The sequence below is a fragment of the Camelus bactrianus genome, chromosome 8 (genome assembly GCF_048773025.1).
Source record: "Camelus bactrianus isolate YW-2024 breed Bactrian camel chromosome 8, ASM4877302v1, whole genome shotgun sequence".
Lineage (NCBI taxonomy): Eukaryota > Metazoa > Chordata > Mammalia > Artiodactyla > Camelidae > Camelus > Camelus bactrianus.
The window spans coordinates 69,138,295-69,165,151 of NC_133546.1; the positions used below are offsets into that span (position 1 = coordinate 69,138,295).

General features: G+C 40.0%; 1 protein-coding gene across 5 annotated transcripts in view; it reads left to right on the forward strand.

The window, feature by feature from the left end:
* The window catches only part of FILIP1 (filamin A interacting protein 1), a 209,182-nt gene extending 182,525 nt beyond the window's left edge, over positions 1 to 26,657 (forward strand). For 2 of the 5 annotated variants that reach the window (XM_074368721.1, XM_074368722.1), the window contains exons 5-6: positions 5,359 to 8,164; positions 11,220 to 12,066. In XM_074368721.1, the coding sequence (XP_074224822.1) occupies positions 5,359 to 8,164; positions 11,220 to 11,426 (3,013 nt within the window). In that variant the 3' untranslated portion in view covers positions 11,427 to 12,066. Of the gene's footprint in view, positions 1 to 5,358; positions 8,165 to 11,219; positions 12,067 to 22,893 lie in introns of those variants that run through there. The other 3 variants (XM_010972816.3, XM_074368723.1, XM_010972820.3) reach the window with 3 other exon arrangements.
* Positions 26,658 to 26,857: the final 200 nt, after the last annotated feature.

Sequence of the window (26,857 nt, forward strand, 5' to 3'; positions counted from 1 at the left end):
CTTCACAACAGCCCCATGAGGAAGGTCCTTTCATTTCCTACGTTTGATTAGATGAGAAAGAGGAGGCACAAAGAAATTAAGGAATTTGGCCAAGCACATTCGAATTTCAGCAAGACTTCTGAGGACTTTTGTGATAGTTTTCAACAAATATGTAAAGAGCTCACCATGGGCTGTGTTTTAGCACTGTTGCCAGTGTCCAGGTTCTTGTCCTGTCCCAGAAAGAATTTAGAGATAAGATGCAGAGGTTAAGAGAGTAAACTAAAGACTTATTAAGGGATGGATAGTACACTCTCAAGGGGAGAGCAGGCAGGCTCAGGTGAGCAGCTGCCCTGAATTTTTTTGGCAAGTTGGTTACATAGAGTGTAAAAATGAATGGGTGGAATATTCATTGGGGAGGGGGAAGGGTTTGGAGTTGTATTCCCTGATTTTTATCCCAATTCCATCTCCCTGAAGGGAGGAGAAATTTTGTCCTTATTTAGTCTGGATGGGAAGTGTCATGGCATTGGTGCATGATGGGTGCTTCTAATCTGCAAGGCTAATTTTATTGTAATGAGGGCATAATGAGCCAAAGGTTACATTCAGACACTGGAGATTCCTGCCTTCTCCCACCTTTCTTTGTCAGCCTCCAGGCTACTTGTCACCCCAAAATGTATGACTGCTTATCCGCCCAAAGGTTCCTGCTTTTCTTTCTTTGCCCAGGGACCCTGGTTTGTATAATGTATGGTTTCCTGCATTTGGCCTGTGCCCCTCCTTTTTGCCCAATTTCTGCCATTTGGTCTGCATCCCCCTTTCTCTGCTCATATCTAGCTATCTGCCTGCTTTAACATGTTGGAGAACTGAATGTGGGCATGTGAGAGAAGCAGAGGACTTGAAAAGGACTCTAGATCTGGGAACTATGCATCTGGAAGAATTTGGTTGTGGTTGACTGACATGAGGAAGATGTAATTGGAACAGGTTCCTGGGGAGACCTGGGAGCCCCGAAAGATGACGACTAGCAGCCCTGTGGGCTCCAAGTGGATGGAATGACAACGTCCCTGCTGCTGAATGGGTGATGTCAGCAGCAGGCAGAGCGTGACTGTGTTTGAAGTGCTCAGTGCATTGACCTGTCTTTTTATTCATCATTGGGGTTGTGTTCCCACTGAAACAGTGCTAGGTATAAGCTGATGTCTTGGGTGACAAAACAGTCCAAGGAGGATCTTGACCGTTCCGGAAGGATGGGCTGAATCACACAAGATGAAGTTGTCCTGAACAAACACAAAGTTTTACAAGTTTCAGCTGTTCAAGCACTATCTATTTGAGGAATAGCATGGTCGTTAAGAGCACATTGAATGCTAGCTGTCTTCCCTTTTTTCAACTTCTGCTTTCACCCCTTCCTGCCTTAAGACTAATAACTTATTTTATGTTTTCTATCATATTTTCAGTCATTCTCTTATAATTGTTCACAACTTTTCACCCTTTATCTGACATCTTAGAACACTTTCCAGGGCTTTTAATATTTTTTAATGTATTTTTAAAATTGAGACAGAAGTTACATATTACAAAATTCATCAATTTTAATTATACATTTTGATGAGTCTTGATAAAATTATACCCCATAAACAATCAGCACATCTGGGTCTATGCTTTTACATCTTCTAGCTAAAAATAACTGAATTTCTGAACATTCTAAGTGAAAAATCTTCGAGTTAAAAATATAATTTTATTTGGTATGAAGGATAAATGAGGGGTACATTTAAAAATGGTTATTAAGAAAAGCAAGAGAATACTGGAAACCTGATTAGATTATTTCCTTGTCTTCCTTTTGTCCTCTGAATAAGATAAAGTGCTTGTAGAAAACTCAGAACTTGCCAAGAATAAATTTGATTTCAGGAGACTTAGCGCTCGGCCTGCACCTGCTGATGAGAATCGGGGCACTCATTCACCTTCTTAGTCTTGGTCTTCTGGTTTATTTACTTCTCATGTTGATATTTTCAGAATCAGGCTTGTGTAACACTTATCAACTTACAGTTTTTTAATGTCTGCCTGCTTCTGTTAATGCAAGTTCCATGAGGCTGGGTGCCACCCTCTACGGTACCCCCTAGCACAGTGCCTGACACATAGGAGGTCCTCAACAAATATTGACTGAATGAGTAGATGGAAGAAAGAACAAATAAATAAGCTTGAAATTAGCTAAAGCTACCTATATAGAGGTGTGTGAATTAAAGACGTGACAATGCTGAGCTGAGTTTAATTTTTGTTGAATGTATGTTCTGGTTGATACTAGGTTAGCCATTTGATATTAATAGTGGCTATTAGACAGTGAGTGTCTCTGACCTATTGAGCAATGGCCTCTCAAAGAATGTGGTCACTCCAGTCATCAGCTGCTGGAGAAGAGGTGTATCTCTTAAGTGGGAAACCTCAAATGAGAGAGGGAGCCCTCTTTATCTGGACTATAAGGGTATCTCTTACAATCCGTTTATCCTAGTCCTAGAGGGTGAACAACTGTTGGCAGGCTGTCCTGGCTGAGCCACGCATATTGACTAAGTCCTGGATCCAACCCTCAGTGACACCAACGGGGAAACTGGACTTTGGGAGCATGCAGAGAATGGGCTGTGTATTGCTGTTAGGTCCAGTTTAAAAGATGAGACTGCTTTAAGATGTGACAGAAGAGGGAAGGAGAGGGATTTTAATAGGCCTAGAAAAAGAGAAATAATCACAAGTATGAGGCCCTGAAAATGTGGCTTCATGGAAACCAAGTTCCAAGGTCATGCTGTAGCCCACAGGATTGTCTGTTGCTCAGAAAGCCCTCTCCTTTTCTCTGGCTGGAACACTAGTGCCCTAGGTTTTACTGTCAAAGTCAGGATAATGACAAAAATACTTATGGATTAAACACAAAAAGCACTGAATAGACTTTCCATATGGAGGGAATAGCGTACTCTCTAGTTCTTATATTTGTTTTGTGTTTTATTACATCTGTGTAGTCCACGTGTCAGTCTTTACTTCTACTGTCTCAACCTTCAGAACATCCTCTGAGGGGGGGTGTTAATATCCCTTGCTCCTTCCTTTGCAGCCTAGAAAACTGAGGGTCAAGAGTTCAGTGACTACAGGGAACTTTATTCAATATCTTGTAGTAATTTATAATGAAAAAGAATATGAAAAGGAATATATGTATGTATATGTATGACTGAATCACTATGCTCTGCACCAGAAACTGACACATTGTAAACTGACTATACTTCAATTTAAAAAAGAAAAAGAAAAAAAGAATTTCATGACTGACCGGTGGTTACACAGTTAGAAAACTGTTGGGCCAGAATTCAGATTCTGCTGTGTCTGACCCCAAAGCTTATGCTTTAGCCACGCTAAACCCCTGCCTCTAATAGCATAGAGGCATACGATTCTTAAACAAATATCTTTAGAAATTTTAACATTTAAAGCTTTAAAGTTGAAAGACACTGGGGGTGGGTATAGCTCAGTGGTAGAGCACATGCTTAGCATGCACAAGGTCCTGGGTTCAATCCCCAGTACCTCTGTTATGTAAATAAATGAACCTAATTACCTCCATCCTCCAAAAAAATAAAAAAATAAAATAATAATCAAGTTGAAAGATGTAATTTTTTTTAATGAATTTGTCTCTGACAGTCTAGTTAAGGTCAAGAAATTTGAAAATATCCCCTAAAGTCTCTCTTACTCTTTAGTTCTGTGACATTTCAGTTGCTTTGTCTCCAAGTAAAAAGATAAGATAATCAATAAAATGACCTTCTACACATGTAAGAACCACAATTAGTGAAGCTATTATAGTATTACTCATGTGAGTCCAGAGGACTTGAAAATAATATTTTCCTCTTATTTTAGGAATAAAGCCATAATAGGTTTGGAAGTCAAGCATTTTTGTTAATAGATGCTTAGACACAAGGGTATATTTTATAAAAATATGTTCTATTTAGAAAATCTTACTGACATCAGCAGAGCCATTTCTATAGTAATTATCTGACACTGGATTGATTATAAATAGTTTCTCTGTATTATGTCCAATCATTTCTTGCACAATGCAATATAAGACTACTAACTTCTGTTTACTTGGATAACAGCTAATCTAGTCATAAATATGAAATAAGTCATTCAGAATAAGTAAAGTTCAAAATATACTGAAAGAAAAAATGTACTTACAACAAATACATTAGTGGTTGTTTATAACTTGCTTCTCTTATAAGTATAAATTACTAAAACACATTCTTATACTACACATGGTAAATATAATTATTAGATCAACTTTGTTTCATGGATAATTGAAAACAGCTATTAAAAACTGGTGCAAGTTAACTGACCACCACAAGGATGGTACCTAGTTACTGTGGTATATTTGTATTTCTGCTTTTTAAAGCAATACATAAACAACAGAAAGAAAATGCACTTCATGCATACAAACTAGTAATTTCTGTGGCTGCCACATTTTTGTATTGCTAGGAATTCAGATTTCCTTCCTACCTAGCTCTCAATTAAAAAAAAAAAAAACAAAACAACTATTTAAATCAGAAAACAAAGATAAGACTGCATGCCAGATCTGGTGGTAACTAAAACCAGTTTATGCAGATCAGCTTTCTACCAGAAAGTTCCACTTGCCTTGTCCCCAACAGTAGTTGCATACAAAATAAGAAAACTCAAAGGTTCTTCTTTTCAGAGTCTTCTCTTTCATTTAAGGTAAATTTCTCTTTTGAAGTCATGTGATACACAGACAAGGAACAAGTGTTCTGGGCTCTACTGCAGGAGTTTGTATCCCAGTACCGCCACTTACTGACTGTGTGACCTGGGGCGGGTGCCCCGTCTCATCTTCCCCAGGGGGATGATAGTAGCAGTCCGTGCCTCATAGAATTGCCATGAGGACAAAATAAATACTAGTGCCTAGAGCACAGAAAATTCTCTATAAACAGCCCTTATTGCAAAACCGAAGTTTTACTCAGTGGTTATATTATTGAAGTACAGTATAGATGCAGAAAGCTGCTCACATCAAAGTGTTCAACTTACTGAAATTTCATAAGCTGAACAATTCTGTGTAACAGGCACACAGATCATGAAACAGAAACTATACCTGAAGAGCCCTCTTCAGGCCCCCTTCTAGGCGTTACCCCTCCCTGTGAGTAACTAGCATCCTGATTTCTGATTAGTTTCATTAATGGCCATTTGTTAAACCTTCATATTGCAGTAATTGATAAGGGATTTATTATAATAGTATTTTATTCTTATTTAATGTCTAAGACAAACTTCTTTGCTGATTAACTCTTTAACAGTTATAAGAAATATTATTTATATATTACAGAATATATAAACTATCATACATAATGTAATAAAGGTAATATTTTAATATATTTTGTTTTCTAGGTTGAAAAAACTCCTTGAACAAGAAAAGGCTTACCAAGCCCGCAAAGAAAAGGAAAACGCTAAGCGGCTCAACAAACTGAGAGATGAGCTGGTGAAACTCAAGTCCTTTGCACTCATGCTGGTGGATGAAAGGCAAATGCATATCGAGCAACTGGGCCTGCAAAGCCAGAAAGTACAGGACCTGACTCAGAAACTGAGGGAAGAGGAAGAAAAGCTCAAAGCCATTACTTCCAAATCCAAAGAAGACAGGCAGAAATTGCTCAAGCTGGAAGTGGATTTTGAACACAAGGCTTCGAGGTTTTCCCAGGAGCATGAAGAGATGAATGCTAAGCTCGCCAATCAGGAGTCTCACAATAGGCAACTCAGGCTCAAGCTGGTTGGCTTAACTCAAAGAATTGAGGAGCTGGAAGAGACCAACAAAAATCTTCAAAAGGCGGAGGAAGAACTTCAGGAACTAAGAGAGAAAATTGCCAAAGGGGAATGTGGCAACTCCAGCCTCATGGCAGAAGTGGAAAATCTGCGGAAGCGCGTGCTCGAAATGGAGGGTAAAGATGAGGAGATCACGAAAACGGAATCCCAGTGCCGGGAACTGAGGAAGAAGCTGCAGGAGGAAGAACACCATAGCCGGGAGCTCAAACTTGAAGTGGAGAAGTTACAGAAGAGAATGTCAGAACTGGAGAAACTGGAAGAAGCCTTTAGCAAGAGTAAATCTGAGTGCACCCAGCTGCATTTAAATCTGGAGAAAGAAAAGAGCTTAACCAAGGACCTGCTCAATGAATTGGAGGTGGTCAAGAGTCGGGTTAAAGAACTGGAATGTTCCGAAAGTAGATTGGAAAAGGCTGAATTAAGCCTCAAAGATGATCTGACAAAGTTGAAGTCATTTACCGTGATGCTGGTTGATGAAAGGAAAAATATGATGGAAAAAATAAAGCAAGAAGAGAGAAAAGTAGATGGACTCAATAAAAACTTCAAGGTGGAACAAGGAAAGGTTATGGATGTCACTGAGAAACTAATAGAAGAAAGTAAGAAGCTTTTAAAACTGAAATCTGAAATGGAGGAAAAGGTGTACAATCTGACAAAAGAGAGAGACGAGTTAATAGGCAAACTGAAAAGCGAAGAAGAAAAATCCTCTGAATTAAGCTGCAGTGTTGACTTACTAAAGAAGAGACTTGATGGGATAGAGGAAGTGGAGAGAGAAATAACCAGAGGGAGGTCTCGAAAAGGACCTGAGCTCACCTGCCCAGAAGATAACAAAATTAAGGAACTTACCCTTGAAATTGAGAGACTGAAGAAACGCCTGCAACAACTGGAGGTGGTCGAAGGGGATTTGATGAAGACAGAGGATGAGTATGACCAGCTGGAGCAGAAATTTAGAACTGAGCAGGACAAGGCGAACTTCCTCTCCCAACAGCTGGAGGAGATAAAGCACCAGATTGCCAAGAATAAAGCAATAGAGAAAGGTGAGGCTGTGAGCCAGGAAGCGGAGCTGAGACACCGATTTCGGTTGGAAGAAGCTAAAAGTCGAGACTTAAAAGCCGAAGTGCAAGCTCTTAAGGAGAAGATTCATGAGTTAATGAACAAAGAAGATCAGCTTTCTCAGCTCCAAGTGGATTATTCTGTTCTCCAACAAAGATTCCTGGAAGAGGAAAATAAGAACAAAAACATGGGGCAGGAGGTGCTCAATCTGACCAAAGAGTTGGAGCTTTCGAAGCGTTACAGCCGAGCTCTCAGACCCAGCGTGAACGGGAGGAGAATGGTGGATGTTCCCGTGATGTCCACCGGCGTCCAGACAGATGCCGTCAGCAGTGAGGCGGCGGAGGAGGAGACGCCGGCGGTGTTCATCCGGAAATCCTTTCAAGAAGAGAATCACATCATGAGTAATCTTCGGCAGGTGGGGCTGAAGAAGCCTATGGAACGATCCTCTGTTCTGGACCGGTATCCGCCAGCGGCCAACGAGCTCACCATGAGGAAGTCTTGGATTCCATGGATGAGAAAAAGGGAAAACGGGCCCCCGATGACTCAAGAGAAAGGGCCTCGAACAAGTTCCAGTCCGGGGCACCCGGGAGAGCTGGTTCTTTCCCCGAAGCAGGGCCAGCCCCTGCATATCCGAGTGACCCCAGACCATGAGAACAGTACCGCGACTTTGGAGATAACCAGCCCGACGTCTGAAGAATTTTTTTCTAGTACCACCGTCATTCCTACCTTAGGGAATCAGAAACCAAGGATCACCATTATTCCATCACCAAATGTCATGTCTCAAAAGCAAAAAGGTGGCGATGGCCCTCTTGGCACAGAACGATCCATGTCCCCAGTCACAATTACTACCTTTTCCAGAGAGAAGACCCCAGAAAGTGGAAGAGGTGCGTTTGCGGACAGGCCCACCTCCCCGATCCAGATCATGACGGTGTCCACGTCCGCGGCACCAGCTGAGGTCGCCGTCTCTCCCGAATCCCAGGAAATGCCCATGGGAAGGACTGTCTTCAAAGTCACCCCAGAAAAGCAGACTGTTCCAACTCCAGTCCGGAAATATAACTCCAATGCCAATATCATAACCACGGAAGACAATAAAATTCACATTCACTTGGGTTCTCAGTTTAAACGATCCCCGGGGACGTCGGCCGAAGGAGCAAGTCCGGTTATCACTGTCCGACCTGTCAGCGTGACGGCTGAGAAGGAGGTGTCCACTGGCACCGTCCTGCGCTCTCCCAGGAACCATCTCTCGTCGCGCCCTGGCGGGAGCAAAGTCACGAGCACCATCACCATCACACCTGTCACAACCTCATCCGCCCGAGGAACCCAGTCAGTGGTGAGTAGAGGAAGCTCCAGAGGTCAGCCAACCCAGGGGGGCACGAGTGAGCCGTGAGAGTAACCCAGCGCCCCAAATACAACAAAGCCACACGCCTGTCGCCCCACCCGAACCCACTACCAGATGCTTCCTAGGGGACTATCTACACCAAGAAATGAGACTAAAAAGTAGCCTAATATTTTATTAATTTGAGCTAATTTGGAGGGATAGTTTTGTTTCTTTCATGTAAATTATGGAGACACCAGAAATCCCCAAGATGGCCTCTTCGCAGTGTTAGCCTGTGGTACTAATAACGTTTAAAATTTGACTTTTATGTTTAAAGTGCTTTTAAAAAAATGGAGCCTGGAGAGAAACAGTCAGTATGCAGGAAAAATTCAATGTGTTCCTGCGTTGTGTTTCTATAACCTAAGATATTCAATATGTACTTCTGTCTGGTCATAGTCATACTTTACTCCAAAAGTAAGATTAAAAGATTTTTATATCAAAAACTTTTTTAAAAGTAAAAAAGAAGTGAATTTCTAGGTCTAAACACTATATGTCATTAATAATATCTTAACAGTATCATGCAGAGAGCAGGTGCTTGATAAATATTTATTTAATAACCGGCTGGAGGGCTAAATGAGATTTAAAAAGGCATATCTTGACTATAAAACCAGAGACTAAAAAATAAATTCTGTTTTTCAAAATAGTTCCAGTGACTGTCTTCGTTTATTAGGGACGATTGGTAAATGACATAGAAGAATGTCTACTATTTAGATATTAATTTAAACTGGCAAAAATTATGATTTCTAGTCCCTGAACAAATTCTTCTGCATATCTTGGAAGCTCTTAAGAAAGACGGGAAGCTTATTATTTAAGTATAGAAACTATGGCTCATTTTCCCACGTCTTCATGTAATTTACTTTAATTCTCCGTGCACAAACATAGGCCCAAGACAGGCTTCCAAGTGTGAATTACTAATTGCTCTGCTGGCAAAGCTTTTTGTTACTGACTCTACAGGAGCCAAATAGCATTCAGAACTGCTCACCCTTCTCAAATGGTTCAGTCCTGCTTTTTAAGGAACACAGTGCATAGCTTGGATTTTTATAAAAGAAGTGGAGGTGTAACTGTTGTAATTTAGAGCTGATTTTCTGCTGAAACATCTTCCCATTTTTTAAAGGTCAGAACAGGATAGCCTTACCTTCTGTAGCAACATGTTGGGTGACTGATTAAAGCCCATACCCAAATAGGATTTCAAAACAACCGTGTAAGATTTCTAAGGCTTAAGCAATGGCCCACTTCAGGTATACCAGATCCCATAAAGCAAGGACAACAAAAAGTTTGGGACACGCATCTTAGAAAATGAATAGTGTGGCTAGTTCGTGTGTGCATTTATTCAACATTTATTGAGTGTCGGCTACACTTTAAGCGTGGGGTTAGGTGCTGACTGTAAAGAGGACCTGTAGAAGTTCTTGGTTCAGTGGGAGAGGCAGGATTGGAACCTACCTAGTGGTCCTACGGGAGCAGTAGATAGAAAGGAACCAATGGAGAAAGCTTCCCACGGGGAAGAGGTTTTCACAGATAAGGAGAGATTTTCGAGAAGGAAAGGGGAAGGAATGTGGAGAGGACAGTGTGTGCACAGGTATGGCAGTATGGAGGGGCTGGCATGTTGGGGAACGGTGAGCAGTCCCTTTGTGCTGCAGCAGATGGGCGTGGGGATGAAAGGCAAGAACAGAAAAGGAGAAGCACCCTGGGTTGGATACTGAAGAGGTGTCAGTCTTACGAAATTGGCATTTAATGTTGGGGAGTAGACAATGGGAGCCATCAAGAGGGAAATGATTTAAAAAATTCTATTACTTATGTTCTAGATAGGTCGATAAAACAAAAGGATAACTGGAGGAAACAGGTTGAGGACAGGGATACTGTTAGAATTCTCTAGGTTAGAGATGGTATAGCCTTGAACTGTGGTCGTGAAATTGGAGGACAGAGATGTACTGAAGACAGAATCAAAGGTTTCATAACAAATTCAGTATAGGGGGTGGCTCTGAGGTTTCTGGCTTGGCTGTGAGGGTGGATAAAATGAGAAACCCAGGGGGCCTGCTGTCTGGAGAAGACAATAAGTAATGTTTGGGGCACGTTACATTTGAGAAGCCTGAGGGACACTGGCAATGCCTAGCAAGTGGTTGGAAATATTGGATCTGCATTTAAGGAGAGCACTGAGGGCTCAATGTCCCAGGACTCACCAACACGGAGGGTGATAACGGAGGCAATGCTCAGGGTGGGTGTGCAGAATTGGAAGGGGGCTGACAATGGAGCATGATGACACCCACATTTAGAAGGCAGGCCAGGTAGAACCAGGAGCCACCACGAGGTGAAAAGGAGTAATCAAGAGACCAAGGGGAATGGGTGAGACCAAAGGGAGAAATCACAGGAAGAGTTTTAGGAGCACTTGAAGAAGGAGGGTGTGGTCTCAGCAGTGACAATAAGAAATGAGAAGGGGGGAGGGTATAACTCAAGCGGCAGAGCACACGCTCAGCATGCACAAGGCCCTGGGTTCAATCCCCAGGATCTCCCCTAAAAACAAAAACAAAAACCCAAAACAAACACACAAACAAAAAAACACTAATAATAATAAATAGACCTAATGAGCCCCCCTTCAAAAAACAAAACAAAACAAAACAAATGAGAAGGAAAACAAAAGCAAAAAAATGAGAAAAACTGGCTGCTTCTAAAGAAAGTGGAAGTCATTTGGGGGACAGGAGGAGTGAAGATGGCTGAGTTTGCGCCAGGAGGCCCGTATTTTCTCTGTGAAATAGGACCGAGGGTCGTCCTCAGGAAGGGTGAGGAGGTGGGCTCAGGGCTTGGGAAGGAAAGGAAGTTTGGAAGAGCTATTTCGGGAGAGGGAAAGGGAGGCAGTCAGAGTGGGCTAGACACCACCTCCAACTTTCTCACCATCGTTTTACCCGGGGAGGGGGTGGTCCGGTGGCGAGAGCCCTGCTTACGTTCAGATCCACGGCATTTCCAGGGGGAAACTCACCCGCGTCGCCCTCGTGTTTCTGTATTTTCTCTCTTACAGTCAGGACAAGACGGGTCATCCCAGCGGCCTACACCCACCCGCATTCCTATGTCAAAAGGTATGAAAGCAGGAAAGCCAGTAGTGGCAGCCCCAGGAGCAGGAAATCTGACCAAATTCGAGCCTCGAGCTGAGACTCAGTCTATGAAAATAGAGCTGAAGAAGTCTGCAGCCGCCAGCACCGCCTCTCCCGGAGGGGGGAAGGGCTGAGGGCAGCGGCTGGGGGTATGTTGTGCAGTCGCTGCTGCTGCCGTGAGAACCGACCGGCGTCCGTTCGTGCCAGCTCTTTCCGTGTACTAATTTAAGGTTTTAATTTCTTGTTCATAAAATAATCAACTAATAGCCCCGTGTCTTTCCTATTTTGTGAATGTGTTTTGATGCTGGGGAAGAGAACTAACCGGCAATACTGCTGCGTGCGGTGTGCTTTGGGGAGGAGGCGGGGCCTGACTTCCAGACCCGGGTTTGCTTCTAGGAAGTGGCCCCATCAGTTAACCCTGTAAGACATGGGGGCTGGGTCACATCCTCTCCAAAGCCGACTCCCATATTTCCTAATTATAAATCAAATTTAATAGGCCTTGTTTCCCCAATAATTGAATTTTCAAAAACCCTTTTATGAAATAGGAAATAGTTTATGAAAAGGAAATAGTCATTTGCCTCTGTCCAATTCCAAACTTGCTTCATGTGGTGGAAAAAAAACAAAAAACAAAAAACAAAAAACAAAAACCACCTAGTTATCACAGGGCCTGGACCTCTAAAGTTTTGAGGGAAAAAAAAAGCCTCTGAGATAATTTCAGGAAGCAATTTGAATGTGAAATAAAATGGAAATGAAATACAGACTCCTAAAAACAGAGTTTTACTTATTTGTGTGTGTCTGTGTGTATTACAAAGATTTTGGAATTTCAGAACCATGATTGTTAGATTCATGCTCTATTCAAGGGTGCTATTAATTTAAATTGTGGAGCTGTTTGAATAGAGCTGCCAAACGGCCCTTTATAGCTCAACAGAGGTTGCAATGGATTTAAAAAAAAAAGCAGAAAGTAAATTTTGATACATTGTTGCCAAGAAATAAAATGACATCATGCATAGCTTAATGGAATTGAAACATTTTCACAGTTAAGTGTGGAGTTTATTCCCAAGTATAGAACCAGTTCATGATTGTGTGTGTGCACATGTGCGTGTGTGGTGAAGTGTATTATGATGACTTGTGTTTGTATCTTTGTCATTAATTTTAAGCATGTTTTAATAAGCATGAACAGTGTGTGGATGCAAAATACCAGGTATCTGTGAGAAGATTAACCATGTTAAAGTGGATGCGATGCTTCGTAGTCAAATAACCACCAATGAGCTCAAGGCTAGCAATCCCCAGCTTAGCATCTGAGGTCTGGAGTAGGCAGCACCTTTGTCAAAATCTTTGAGCCAATGGAGTGAACTTTACAACAACACAATAGGTGCAAAGTTACAGTTTGCTATTTTCCACTTCTGAACTGTGAGGTTCCAAAATTCCTCACAATTAGTCCCTGCTCTTGATAGTTGGGAAAAGGTAATATTTTTTCAAAAAGATGCACAATTGGTTTTTAGTCCAGGAAACATCCTGCTTCGTGGTAAAGAGGCTGTCCTCTGAGCTGTTTCCACCCTGGACTTCCTGTCCCTTGCAGAACTTGGGCTTGAATTGTGTGTGATGGAGGTGGACACCTCCCAGTGTTCACGTTCACTTCATCAGAGCACGGTTGCCTACAGCTTATCAATTGTCAGCAGCTGTATTTAAAAACGCTGAGCAATCACGGTAGATGCGCCTTAATAATGAAATTTCAAGGTAGAAGGAGAGGGAGACTGAAAAAAAAAAAAGACTTTCTGAACGATAATTTTGAATGAGTTTAAACAAGAGATCTTGCCATTTTGAATACTGGCTTATGTTCCTTTAAAATGGAATTTTCCCCTTTTGTAAAGTGGGCATCATCTCTTTGGAAAACAGACACCCAACTGTGTTTCAAACGCCTCCCTGGCATCCAGGGTATTTAACGTTATTGTACCATGACGCCCGGTCTTTGAGTAAACGAAGGTGTCAAATGCACAAAACGCTGCATTCCTTTTGACTCTCCCTGCCCTTCTTCAGTGACTTTTACCCTAATCTACTGTCACTGCTGTTGTTTTTGATGTTTTTACCTGCTCACACTGTGCTTCCACCGGTTCTGCCTGGAAGCCCATACCATCCTCGGGGAGAGGGCTGCAGAAGGCTTAACAGTGCATGTGCAGGATGTTGCTACATCCGGATCTTGGAAAGCAGCCACCTGCAAAGCACAACTGCTAAGAAAACTTGGCAGCCCAACACATATTCACTTTTCAGAAATGATAAAGAGCAACTGCCGTGGCAGTTTTTCTTTGTAATTTTAGAACCAACTCTACATTATTGGATAGCCTTGTTTTAAACTATATATTAGAAAGGAAATCCACAGGGGACAGGAGGTGGAGGATTCAATGCACTCCAACTCCGGCTTCTATTTGTGAGTATAATGTTCTTAAGACGCAGTTTAATGTGCTTTTAAGAGAGTGAATGGGATTAAAAAGTTAGAGTCTTATCCCGTCCGGGAACATAGTATCGTGTAAATAACGGGTCTCACCAGGGCTGCTGTGTATAGATGCTGGCGGGTCCCGCCCTGGGGAAGGCAGGGGTGCCATTTCCACAGATTTCAGTGTGACGGCGCCCCCTGGGGACTTGCAGGGAGCAATCCGCACAGCTACCCTCCTGAGAATCTTTTTTGTGTGTTGGCTGTTTCTGCAGACTACCAGGGTGGCCATGTAGCACGCGTGGTAGCAGAATCGTCCCAAGACAGGGCACAGCCCAAAGGGTATTTATCATTCCTTGAAAATGACTTTCCTGCCTGGGTTACCTGCTTAAACAGAGTCATTGAGTTACTACAGGCATCTTTATTATATTTTCAGTGAGGACAGGTTAGTGGGTGGCAGTTGGGCCATGCAGGGATTTCAGTGTATTCATTAAGGATAGGGTGTTACCAGATTGCATACCTGAATGTCTTTAAGAAAGAAGTGAAGAAACGTCTTCAGTGTGCAGTGGGTGAAGAGTATAATTTCGGGGAAATGAAAACGTGTCCAAGAATGTAAGATGTACAAAGATTTGAATTTCTCATTCCTTCATAGATTTGGAATATTGGGGAAAGAGTGAGACTTTCCTGATTGGGAAAAACCCAGGGATATTAGATTAGAAGAGCATGTTTAAGTGCGAGGCATGGGCAGAGAGAGAGGAAGAGGTAACAAGATGAGCCCAGAGAGGGTTTCCCAGTAAACAGGAATGTTTTATTCCTAAACTTCCTCCACCCAAACGATACTCAGTGTTTCCCTCCTACCTCCTCCTCCAGGGTCTCATCACTGGTTACCTCCTCATCGTCGGCTCTCTCAACTTCTCCTTTTCACCTGTTACCTCCACACAGGAGATCGCTAAGCTCCAGCCTCTCCCATTTTAGCACAATTCCTCCTTGAGCTGTGCCATCCTCTGTAGCTACTGCCCTGTCTCCCTCCTGCCCAGCGAAGCCATTGACTGAACACTCTACCTTTTCTGCCTCCACGTCCACACTTCCCATTTATCTCTAATTACCTTTTATTTTTGTTCAAGTAATTCGTATGCACAGTTAAAATATCAGCCAGTGCTGAAAGACAATGAAAACAGCTGTTCCTTACCTCACCCCTACTCTTCCAAACTCACTTCTGCTCCCTGGAGAACATCCTTTCTCACTCTTAACTGTTTCTTCTGGTGTTTATCTCCATATTTTTAAATAATGTACTTGTACTCTGACTTTTCATTTATACATTTTAGATATCTTTTTTCTTCCCGTTATTATTTTGACGTTTGAGGATTTAGTCCTCTTACACGTCCCCTCTCTTCCCTTTTCCCCCATCCTCACAATATGATTACGTCACCTATTCTTCAGTAAATCAGCAGTCAGCATTTGCATGTTTATATGTTCATGTTTACAATGTAAATTTAAATATTGTTCCCTGCTGAGCCAAGCAGTGTACTATGATTATGTTTTCTTCCTCTTACCCCTTTTCTCCCTTTGAAAGGATAATTGCTTTAATTTTTCATCTGCTTGATTTTCTATATGTTTATCTATATTTTTTCCCCAAATGCTCCAACAGATCAACCAAACATCTACCAGTAATTTTTCTGGACACTGAAGCACATCAGTTTCATAGTTTGCCCTGAGGGCCCTGCTAGTTCAGTCGTCTGCTTCCTTACTTAGTCTGGAAAGCTTGTCCTCTCTGCCTGCTGTGCAGCTGCTGTCCTGCTGTGCTTTTGCCTGATGTTGAATCCTCTGTTTCCTGGATTTCTAATCTACTTCTTTTGCTTATCTATCTATCTATCTTTTGAAATACATCTTCCAGTAGTTTCTACAGAGAAGAATCCTCCAGTAACCTCCCTGGGGCAAGCTACCTGCATTCTGGAAATAGATCAGGGAGGTGAGGTGGAGAATCTCACAGTTTAGTGTGTAAATTTTTCATTCCCTTGCGTTCAGTCCATTCTTGTACCTAAAGCCAGAATTTCTTATGTGAGGTTTTTTTTTTTTTCCCCCAGAAATAAACCCCTGATCTCTGGAAGGGTAAAAGTATAGTGAGGTTATTCTCTTCTTCCTCTGTGACTAAGACATCTAATCTCCTTTGGGTTTCCTTTGATTTCTCTGACTGTCCCGCCTCAGTCTCTCTTGCTGGCCCCTTGTTTCATGCATACATAAGGGTTGTTCCCCTGGTCTCTGTCAAAAGCCATTTGCCTACCCTACATGCTCATTGTGATTATTATTATTTTAAAAAAAAACTCTTTTGGGGGGAGGTAATTAGGTTTACTTAATTTTTGTTAGAGGAGGTACTGGGGATTGAACCCAGGACCTTGTGTATGCTGAGCATGCGCTCTACCACTTAAGCTATACCCTCCCCACCCCATTGTGATTATTTTATTCATTCCCATGGCTTCAGTTATCACCCATACACTGATGACTACCAAACCTCTCTCCTACCATGTGCTCAAGTTTGTGCTGTACCTCTCCAACTCAACTTGTCTGAAAGCCATTCTCAACCCTCCCTCCATCACTCTTCCAAGTCTTCTCCTCCTCCTGTTATTCTCCACCTCAGCAGGGCTGTCCTGAGCTACCCAGTCACTCAAGAGGAACCTGGGAGCCATCTTTAGCCCCTCCTCCCATTGCCCATCCAGTAGGCTCATTCAGCAAGTCTCTCATATTCACACCCCTAACACCTGTAGCAGCTGTGCCCACATCTCCATTTCCCCCATCACTGCCTGAGTTGACTTTGTAATTATGTCTCATCTGGATTATTCTGATGCTCTCCCAAGTGATCGCATAATCTCTAGCCTCCAAACTTCCTGATGCATTTTTCATTTTGTTTTCCAAAGTGCAACCTGGTCTTCTGACTCCTCTACCTGAAAATCTTTCAAGGTTCTTCTTTATCTACAAAATGCAAGGCCAGCTCCTTGGTGTGGTGCTCGAGGCTCTGTGGCCTGGCTCCCTAACCTCCCCATTCTTCTGGGCACCTCCCTTTCCCTCATCTGGACCCCCCCTCCTCCCCGCCCTCCTCAGCCCCGGGGCCCACAGAACGACTCACAGCAGCCAGGCCACCTTTCCCTGACTTGCTCAACTTGTTCCTTGTCCCTGGAATGCCCTTCTCCTTTTCCTTTGGGCGGTTGTGTCCTTCTCTGTTCAAAAGCTCTTTTAAAAACATTGCCTCCACGGGAGAGACCAACCATGATTTCAGACTCGAACCTGGGGTTTAAAGCCTGTCATTTTATTTTTACATTTTTATAGTAAGGGCTCTAAAAAACGTGGCACTTACTGTACAGAAAGAAAACCGTCAATTGGAGGATGGCTGGGAGTTGGGGAAGAAAGAGGTGCTCTTGCTTCCTCCTTTAGTCTGCATTGCAAACCTGTGAGAGTGATGTAGAGGGTCCTGACAGATCATGTGTAGGAACACGGAGGGAGAGATAGGGTAGAATTCAGGGAAATCCAGGCACTGCCATTCTGGATGGGGTAAGTTACTTCCGTTTCTCCCCAAAGGCACCCTGGCAGGTAATGGATGCAAAACAACCAGGAGTCCTGGGTTAGGGAATTCGTGCTCTTGAAGCTATCAAAAATGTGTGGAGAACTCAGGGGGCCTGAGATCTTTCTGTGAAGGAACACCTTTGAATGAATTGCAAATGGGTCTTTGCTCCTCCTCTCTGACTCCCCCTAGAGGAGCATGAACGACACTTCAGGAAAGAAAACATTTCAGGTGATTTGTGAAGGAGCCTCTAAAATAGATCAGACAGGCTCTCATTTTAAAGGACCAACAACACCACCCATAAGCAGGATGAAGAAGGAGGATAGATATGAAGGGAAACATCCAGAGAAGGTGAATTGCTGAATGATGGACTAGAGACCCAAGGTAGGGCGAGGCCAGGAGACAGAGGAAGGCACGTACCCTTTGACTAGTCACCTTGCCTTGGCTTCTGGCCTGGCAGAATCTTTCATGATTCTGGCGTTCCTCATTTTAGTCATAGTAGGATAAGCTTCATTCTTGTTTACTAGGCAACTTAAAAGATTATGCCATAATGCTTTCACTAAGAACCAATGATTAATTGCTTACCTGGTAAAAGTAGTTTTGGCCTCTCTACTCATGCTAATATTTATGTCCATGTGATGGACAGAATTGCAAGGTCAAGGGCAGTTCAGAGATGATCCAGACTGTAGAGGTTAAGAAGATAATTATCTTTATCATTAAACAGGAAAACCAAAACCAAAACAAAACAAGAAAAACCCCAAGGCGTAGTGATGTCTAACTATCTTGTTAATGATGAAGCCAGTTCTTCAGTTTCTCCCAGTACATGATTCATGATTTCATATGATGAAATGACTTCAAGTGAGCAAAATGTATATTTAGACATAAGCTAAAATAGCCACTCATTGGGCCAAAGTAATATTGTCAAAGGATTTGAGATATTAAGATAACTACACAGAAAGTACATGTGTCCAAGTTTTCATAACAGTACTTTGATGAGTATCATTGTCCTTATCTACAAAGCACAATGTCCTTCTCAATTTTCACACATAATGTTGTTTTCCTTGTTATTCTGTGACCAGTCATCAACCTAAGTTGAACTCAGCATCCAGCGTTAGCATCTGTGTCCAAAGAGTAGAACCTGACCATGCTTGGTTCAAGTATTTACCTATGTTTCCACCATTTAGTTTTTTTTTTTAATTTACAATTAATGTTATATGTGGGAGAACTAGTTTCAATTTGCTTGAAATTGGGGATCAGTAATCTGACAGAGAGATAAGGATTAACTTGCCTGAAAAAAGAAGTTACCAATCGTAACTGTGATGACTGGTAACTCCTGCAACCTGGGGAGGTGAGGGTAGAATTTGGACCGATGATGGACTGGGAAATGTTTTGGAAGGAAGCAAATTATTAGGTGGTTGAGAAACCTCGAGAGACTTTATATCATCTGATCCAAAAGTGTCCGGCAACAAACGACGGAACTGATTAGCGGAAGTATTTTTTAATTAGCTGAGCTGAATCCAAAAGAAGGAGTACAAGTCCAAGTCAACAGAGGAAGTTTATTGGACTTCCTATTTAAAACAGATGTTTTATCGGAACTCTGATTAATGTCCGAATGTGATAATAACATAACTGAATGCCGAAGCAGTTTATTAAAATGAACCTTAATAGTAAACAACATCTAGGCACTCCTATTTCTAAAAGGTGTAGAGAATATAGGACATTTTTCTGGAGGATAAATCACCCTGCAGTGGGCAAGTTCAAAGCTGGGGTTTGGTAGCTGGTGGAGGAAGAACAGCTCTGTCTTAAGCTGGTGCCTTGCTCTCCAGGCAGAGCTCCCGGCAGGTGAAGCCACAGATCAGGGGAAGCGGGCCATACGCCAGCCAAACTGATGCAGAATCCAACAGGAAATGTTTTCTGTAACTTGTGCAGTTTCCTGTGGGTGAAGCAGCCCTCCTTTGCTGATGCAAAGTCCTGCTATAAATTGAACTTCTGCTCTGTTTTGTCTTTAGTGTGTGAACTTGGATGCAATCTATGAAAGTGATGTGATCTCCTTGACTAAAGTCGGTTTTTAAAATTCAGAGGTCAAGTGTTCCCTTGAGAGCTTGGCAGAGCATAAATGTAACTTTGCAGGGAGTACATCTATCTTGCCCCACAGCCAAGGCGCTGTCCCAGGAGGAGTCAGAATGCCGATGTGTTGCCAGGTTGCCCCACTCGGCACGCCAGAGACATTCTCCCCGGACTTCTCCCCACATCCTGTCTTGTGTATACAACTTTGGATCTCAAGTCAGCTGGGTGGCCATTGGTTTGGGGATACCACCCAAGGAGGAGAAATAATTCATCCTTGTAAGATCAGAAGTCAAGTGTAATTAGGAATTGTTCATTTGTTAAACTTCCTTTCCATGGGAGTTAGCTAACAGTTACTGCAATAAAAGAATGAGTTTATAAGCCACATCATTTCACCGTAATATCATAGAACAAATCATGTATTTAATGTGTTACCTGAAGTTTCTTAAGAAAAAAAAAAACTCAAGATAATTCTTCACAGAAACATATGGAAGAAAATGTCTATAAGTGTTTTGATAAACTGTTAATATAAAAATATGTATAAAAATCTAATGTCCTCATGTCCTCATGTGGATTCAGATTTAGAGTTTTTTCTTTTTCCATTTAGAAAAATGGAAATTTTTATTAAATGTCTACACATTAGAAGGCTCCAAATTTAAGTGCTTTGTTATTTTGAGTTTGCTGGTACAGGTAGTAATTAACTGTGGCCTTTGGTCTCAATCTGCCTATTATATATTCTACAGATTACCAATGTCACAAAAGTGGTATCTGTAAGAGAAAAATTATTATAGAATTGTACCTGATTTTACTTAGGTCACTTTAGAGTCCCCAAATGACCTATATTTGGGTCTTATTCTGAGATGAAATGAAGACAGAGTTGAAGATGGAATAAGATTTGCTCACTGACTTTTTAATTTCAATAAAATGTATGATATTTTTATTGTATTAAATCATAAAAATAAATAGGAATCAACTTAGAAATTCTGTCTTAAAACACACACACAAATAACTGTATTAATCCTCAAAGGTTTTTTGGTTTTTTTTGCTGGCAACTATGTTCTCCTTATGCATCAGATAGTTTCGCTGTGTCATAAGTAACCTCAAAATTTAATGGCTTAGAACAGAATTTTTTATTTCTCATAATTTTGTGTATTGGCTGGGTGATTCCTATCTAAATCAGTTTACAGATTTGGGGAAAACATAGAAAATAAGCAAACATAGATATAATTAGTATACTTAATTAGTTTCAAATAATAGAGATACTATTATTTAGATCTTATCACCCTATCTCTAGAAACAAGATGAAATATGTCTCCATGTATATAAAATAAAGTAAGTTGGGCTTAATTTTATTTCTTTAAATAAATTTTATGTATGTAAATATTAAATATCATCTTTTATTATTTAAGTCGAATTAAATAAAATAAACTCTATTGTTTAGCATTGTCAAGTATTTTTGAGATAGTCTTTTAAATAACATAAGCTGATTAATAGCATTGATATATATACATCATGCATGGATTACCTGTTTGCTAATTTAAAAATAATAATAAAATGTAATGGTCCAATCAAGACACTGTTTCTATGTATGGACCCTTCTGCCATATGTATTTTCACCAAATACTAGTTCTGAAAAGCTGTTATCAATATGGAGACTATAAAATGCTAGTATTAGGAGAAGGCAAATTTAGGAACTTAGGGGTTTGCACACTCAAGGTGAGAGAAAAAAATTATTGTAGTCAAACAAAATGTTAGCCCCGCCAGGGACTTGGGAGATAATCTCTATACCCTAATTTTGTAGTGAGGAAACAAAGGTACATGCGTTCTGGACTATATGTACAATAAATACAATTCTAGATTTCACTTCTTTAAACGTATGTTTTCTGTGCTCTCTTAAGGGAGGAAAATGGGGGAGATACTTTAATTCTGTTAGGGAGGTTGGAAACCTATGCCTTTTCACTCTTGAAACCTACTAGAGAAATTTTAAAAAAGAAAAAGTGCTGAGTGAGAAATAGCACTTTAATCCTAGACTCTGATTTTTAACTACATAATATTTTAATTAGTGCTTTTAGTTTTTGCCCGAAGATTTTCATATATTTTTAGGCATGGAAAAAATCTGAAGCTAGAATAAATTCCCAATGAAAAAAATGAAATAATGGTTTTTATGGGTTTCTGGTACAGTGAAAATCATATGTATGCTTTAAAAGCTTTACAAAACCTTCATAGCTAGTTATTATTAAGTATATAAAACACTTACGCATTTCATTTTACTTTGCTTTCCTGTCTGTTTTATCCCAAATTCAGTGTGGGAAGGTAGAGGGAAAGAGCGGAAATAACTCCACCTAGTGGTCAGTGTGAAGTGAAGTGAATGAAACCAATTTAATAAAACTTTCTTTTTGACAGAGGACCATCCATCCACTGGACATAATTAGTACGAACCTATAGATCTATGACATAATGTGCTTTAATTAATGTTTTTGTAGATATTAATTATCCAAGTGAAAATAAAATGTAAATAGTGCGTATTTGAAACTAAAGGGAAAATAATAAGTGGAAATTTCCTCACACTATTGATAAACCCTGGTATTAGTTGACAGGGAGGTAACACCTTTTTAAGGTGGTGAAACCATTGGAGGCTTGGGTTTTTCTTTCCTCTGCTCTTTATAATCTCAGCAAAGGCAGGACTCTGTTTCATTTTGCTCACCAATGTAATATCACGCCCAGCACACTGATGGGCATGTTGCAGGGCCTCAGTGACAGAACGAAGAGAAAATGATGGTACGTGTTCATGAAGGCATGAAGGTTAAGATAAAAGTGAAATCAGTCAGATAACTATAATGATTACACAGCCACTGTGGCTGGTACTGTTCTATTTACTATCTCGATTTTCTTTTTTTTAAAGGAGGTACTGGGGATTGAACCCAGGACCTTGTGCATGCTAAGCACATGCTCTACCACTGAGCAATACCCACCCACCTCGATCTATTTTTTATTCACTTTTATGAAAATGAATTTAGATCTAAAAGCATGAGCAGAATTATGCAAGAAGAAGCAGTCAGAGACAAAAATGAGTCATCTGTGTTTAGTGACTTCTTAAGAATAATAAACATTCCTAATAAAAACGCAAATCCACACACATGAAAAAATAACAGAATGTGAATGTTGTTCAGAACAGAAGCAGTATGGCTGAGAGAAAAGAGCTATTTCTAGGAAATAATCTGGTTTCCCACCGTGGAGCTCGTACATAGTAATTACCGTCTTTGTGTTCAGTGCTCTCCTTGGGTAAAATCGATCAAATATTGTTAGAACATTTGACCTGGTTTATAACAGGCTTTAAGAATTTGGGAGGTAAAACTCCAATGCCAATGTAAAGAAGTCACCCAAGAACAGGAAGGAGCTGCAGGAGAAGCTATTAGGCTCATGCACCTGTTTTTGTTTGTTTTGTTCTGTAACATCTGTGGTCTTTTAGTGGATTGGTATGGTAATGATCCTTACTTAAAATACTGATCTGAGTTGCAGTTTGATTGAAAATGCCATCTCTTTCTTCTCTTTATAGAAAGCATCATCATCCACCAGTTACGTATGAACTCCAGATGAAATGGTAAACCAAGCACATACTGGGTGTGTGTACTTCCTCTTCGTCCCTGTTGAATGGATAGTATTTCTACAGCTCTCCATCATCATTAAGGTCCTCCATGCTACTGATCGCTACTGGAAATAATTTTCTACTTCCAGTGAATTTTTTTTTTTTGAGGATATAAATGGAAAAACTGAAAACGGTGTTGCTGATAATATAAAAATAGTTGGCAAGAGCAGTTCAATCTTGGCGTCAAAAGGAATTTCTCTTCCTTTTGCAAAGCTTTCAGGTCCATGGGCACATGCTATGTAATTTATTTTTATAATACACTTTGTAATGTGATTTGTTTTTCCTAAAGTGTTTCCTTTTTCATAGTCTATGGCACATATATCTGTAGAATACATTGTCAGTTCTTCAAATGCATTGCTATTGGGGTATTCAAAAAGGTGACCTATACTTACTTTTATCAATTTGTTGTTTCTGAAAAAAAAAAAAAAAGTAAAACACTCTATATATTTCCTGGGGCAAATTCAAGAAGTAAAACCAAAGCAGGAGATTCTGGGAGAGGTATTACTGTTGCTTGCACGATGCTGTGGTTCTGATTATGGTTCAACACTAACAAGTAACACTCTGATTAAAGAGTTTAAATTTAAAGACTTAAGCCAGTTTTTAAAGTTGCTCTTTCTGGTGTTCTGTGCCAAAATCTCTGGATGAATTGCTTTTCATACGGAACAAGTTGGTAGGAGGGGCGGTATGAATTGAACCAGTTAAGTGTTATTGGATCAGCTTCTACTGACAGGTCAATTATCTTTCTGTTTGCATTATTTGCTTATATGCACAGGACTTATAATAAGGACTGTGATTTCAGGATATTTCTCACAATCTAATCCAAATGAAAGCCTGAAAATAAAAACCAACCTAGATAGTATCAGCATCTTTTAAAAAATTGGTAAAGGAAATCCCTAGATAACATTTTTTCTTGGTAGGATTTGGACAGGTTTTCATAACCACATACAGGTTAGAAAATATATTCTTTAAAAATTTAAAGCATAACATACGTTACTCAAATCTCAGTGTCAGACCTGCTGTTGAATTTTGGTTTCTGTGAAAATTTGCATTTAAATCTACTTGGAATCCTAAGAGTCTAGGTTTTTTGTTTTTTTTTTTAAAGACTTTGTTAATGTGGACATGTTTTCAATAAGGTCTTTAAAAAGATCATTTTAAAGATCAATGAAGAGTTGATACATCAATTTCTAGATGCAGAAATCACGTATCCTGTCACTTTCCTGAGAGTAAAGAAAGAATGCTTCTGAGGGTCACGCAGGTAACTAGAAAGAACACGAGTAACACTGTTGGCCCATTTCTCAGTCCACAAGTTGTACCCGGGTTCATAAGGCCATAGAGAGGGGTCCACACTGAATCTCTGGAACAGAAAAATTAGTGTTGGATTTCCTTCCCTCTGTATCTTTGGAAGGTTTTAAGTATACCTCGTGGAATTGGCAAATCATATTCAGCAGGTATTATAAGTTAAACAACTATATTTTATGTAAAATTAGCTTTGATTTTTGTGAGGAAACGAAACGCTACAGTAGGCTTGTCCCAGCATGAATGATTGTGAACGCATCACAGAACCTGCAGGGCTTTCGTTACTGATTAAGAAAACTAGAGTGTGTCTGTGTGAAGGTTTAAAAATTTGTTCTGATGGGTTTTGATTTCTGAAAGTGCTTCTGAACTGTAACGACAGGTTCAGTTAGGAAAGGGTTTAGTCTTGTTACATTTATTGACTCACAGTTAAGTCCCCTATTTGCCACTGCTTACATGTCTGATGGCAAAAGTACTCTGATCTATCACAAGCAAATAACCTTCTCAACGCGTGGGAACTTTATTACACTAATAGTGAAAAGGTTAGAGGGTAAGACTATTTAAATAATTCTTGGTTATAATTTAAAATGTTACAAGTAATTTATGTATATTTGGATCTAAAGTTTTTATTTCCCCTGAGTTTGTAATGAAATTAGGTACTTGCAATGCAGAGTGAGGATGATGGTGCAATCGAAGTCACTTAGATGGATGGTGCCTTTTTTCTGCCCATGCTGTGCTTAAATCCTCTGTTTAAACTCAAATGGAATCTGAGTGACAGATGCGTAAAATGAATCTAAGTTAATTTAAAAACTAATGGTCTTGAAATAGAATAACAGAATATTAAAAATAAAACAACCAGATCGTAAACAGTCATATTCCAATACCAACATCCAGTTGAAACAATTGCCCCCACGTGCAATCCTGGCATCATCTTAGGCTCACATAATTTCTACATCTTTTATTGTAAATAAATTTCCAATCATCAGTATGAATGAGAATCAGTTTTGAATGGAGTAATTATGTTTTCTGAAACATAGTCATAATTACTGTTTCCAGGTTAAGGTACAATTGAATTAATCCATTATTCAGCCCTTTTCTTTTTGATGAGAGAGTGGTTTTTGAGGGAATATGCTGCAAACATGTTTTTTCAAGTATTTCATAAAATATTAGGGTTTGATGAAGATAGTGGTAGAATAAATATTCCAGATATTAGATGCCTGGAATGTTCACAAAATATGAAGAATTAATTGTATCTTAGGACAACCACTTAAAAAAATTCATGGTGCGGAACAGCTAGCTTAAACACGCAGAGAAACGAAATTATTCACAGCTTCTGAAAATCAGTGACGAAGCAAAAGTAAATGGTGTATCAGACAATGTAATATGGTTTGTGTCTTTTCTCTTCATACTGTGGTTGAATTTTCCTGGAAATAAAAAGAATAGCAAAAGTAGGGTGTGGTCATGAATCTGATGAGCAACAATTCTAAAAATAACAAATATGCGAAATGGAAGTTTTAGAAAAACACATCTGGCACCTGAGGCATATATCCCCCTCCAGACTCCAGTGCTGTGCCTCTGCTAAAAATACGAATTAGAGGGCAAAGAGGAAAAACAATAAAAATTGTTGTAATAAATTCATAAACATTGGGAGAGTTTTGTGGAATTCATTTTGCTTAATGGCTATTAAAATTTTACTTTCTAAAGTTTTTAGTGTTTACTCCATAACTAGATGATGAAAACTGTGTTTGTTACCTAGGAAAAATACCATAGATTCATAAATTTGGACAGAAGTGTTTAAAGGTGCCATGACATGATACATTGATTTTCTGGTGTTGTTTTCTTTTTGTTTATGTTATTTGGGTAATTTTACCTCACCATTCACAGATTTTGTTATTTTAACAGTTCAGATTTGTATTTATTTAGATTTTGCTTTAAAAATATCAGATGTTAGTTTCTCCAATGTAAGAGGCTTATAATGTGATCAGATATTCTTTGAAGTCGTGCAGGTTTAATGGATTTTCAAAAGCAAAAGATTGCATTGAGAAATTCTGGAGCTACGTTCTATTTTCACAGCAGTCTCAATTTTGTCTCTTTTAAGTTTTATTAAATCCATGAGAAGTTTATCATTTTTCACTACAGCTGGGTGAATTTATGGATATGTACTTGTCTTTTATACGAATGTAATATCCAACTTTCAGTTCTTCACGGGCTATTGAAATTATTTAACCCATTAAGATATTCTCTGTGTTATCTCCCAAGTCAACCGTGTTTATCAAAATCTCACCAGAGTGAGAAAAACAATTGTGATACGAAAGCATTGTGCAATATTCTTTTTTTGAGTTGGAACATAATATCCATCACATTAAAATCATTTAAAATGAGTATTCAACCTTTTTTTTACTTAAAATTGTTTACTTCAAAATATTTTTCACTTCTGCATTTTGTATTTTCTTGAAAATATGGTGCTTCTCACAGTGCATAAGCAGAAGCAGTCCAGCAGATCCGCCAAAATGAGAGACGCTCTTCCTCTGAGTTACATCTCAGTTTGATTGCTTAGTGAGATGAAGACTGCAAGACACCA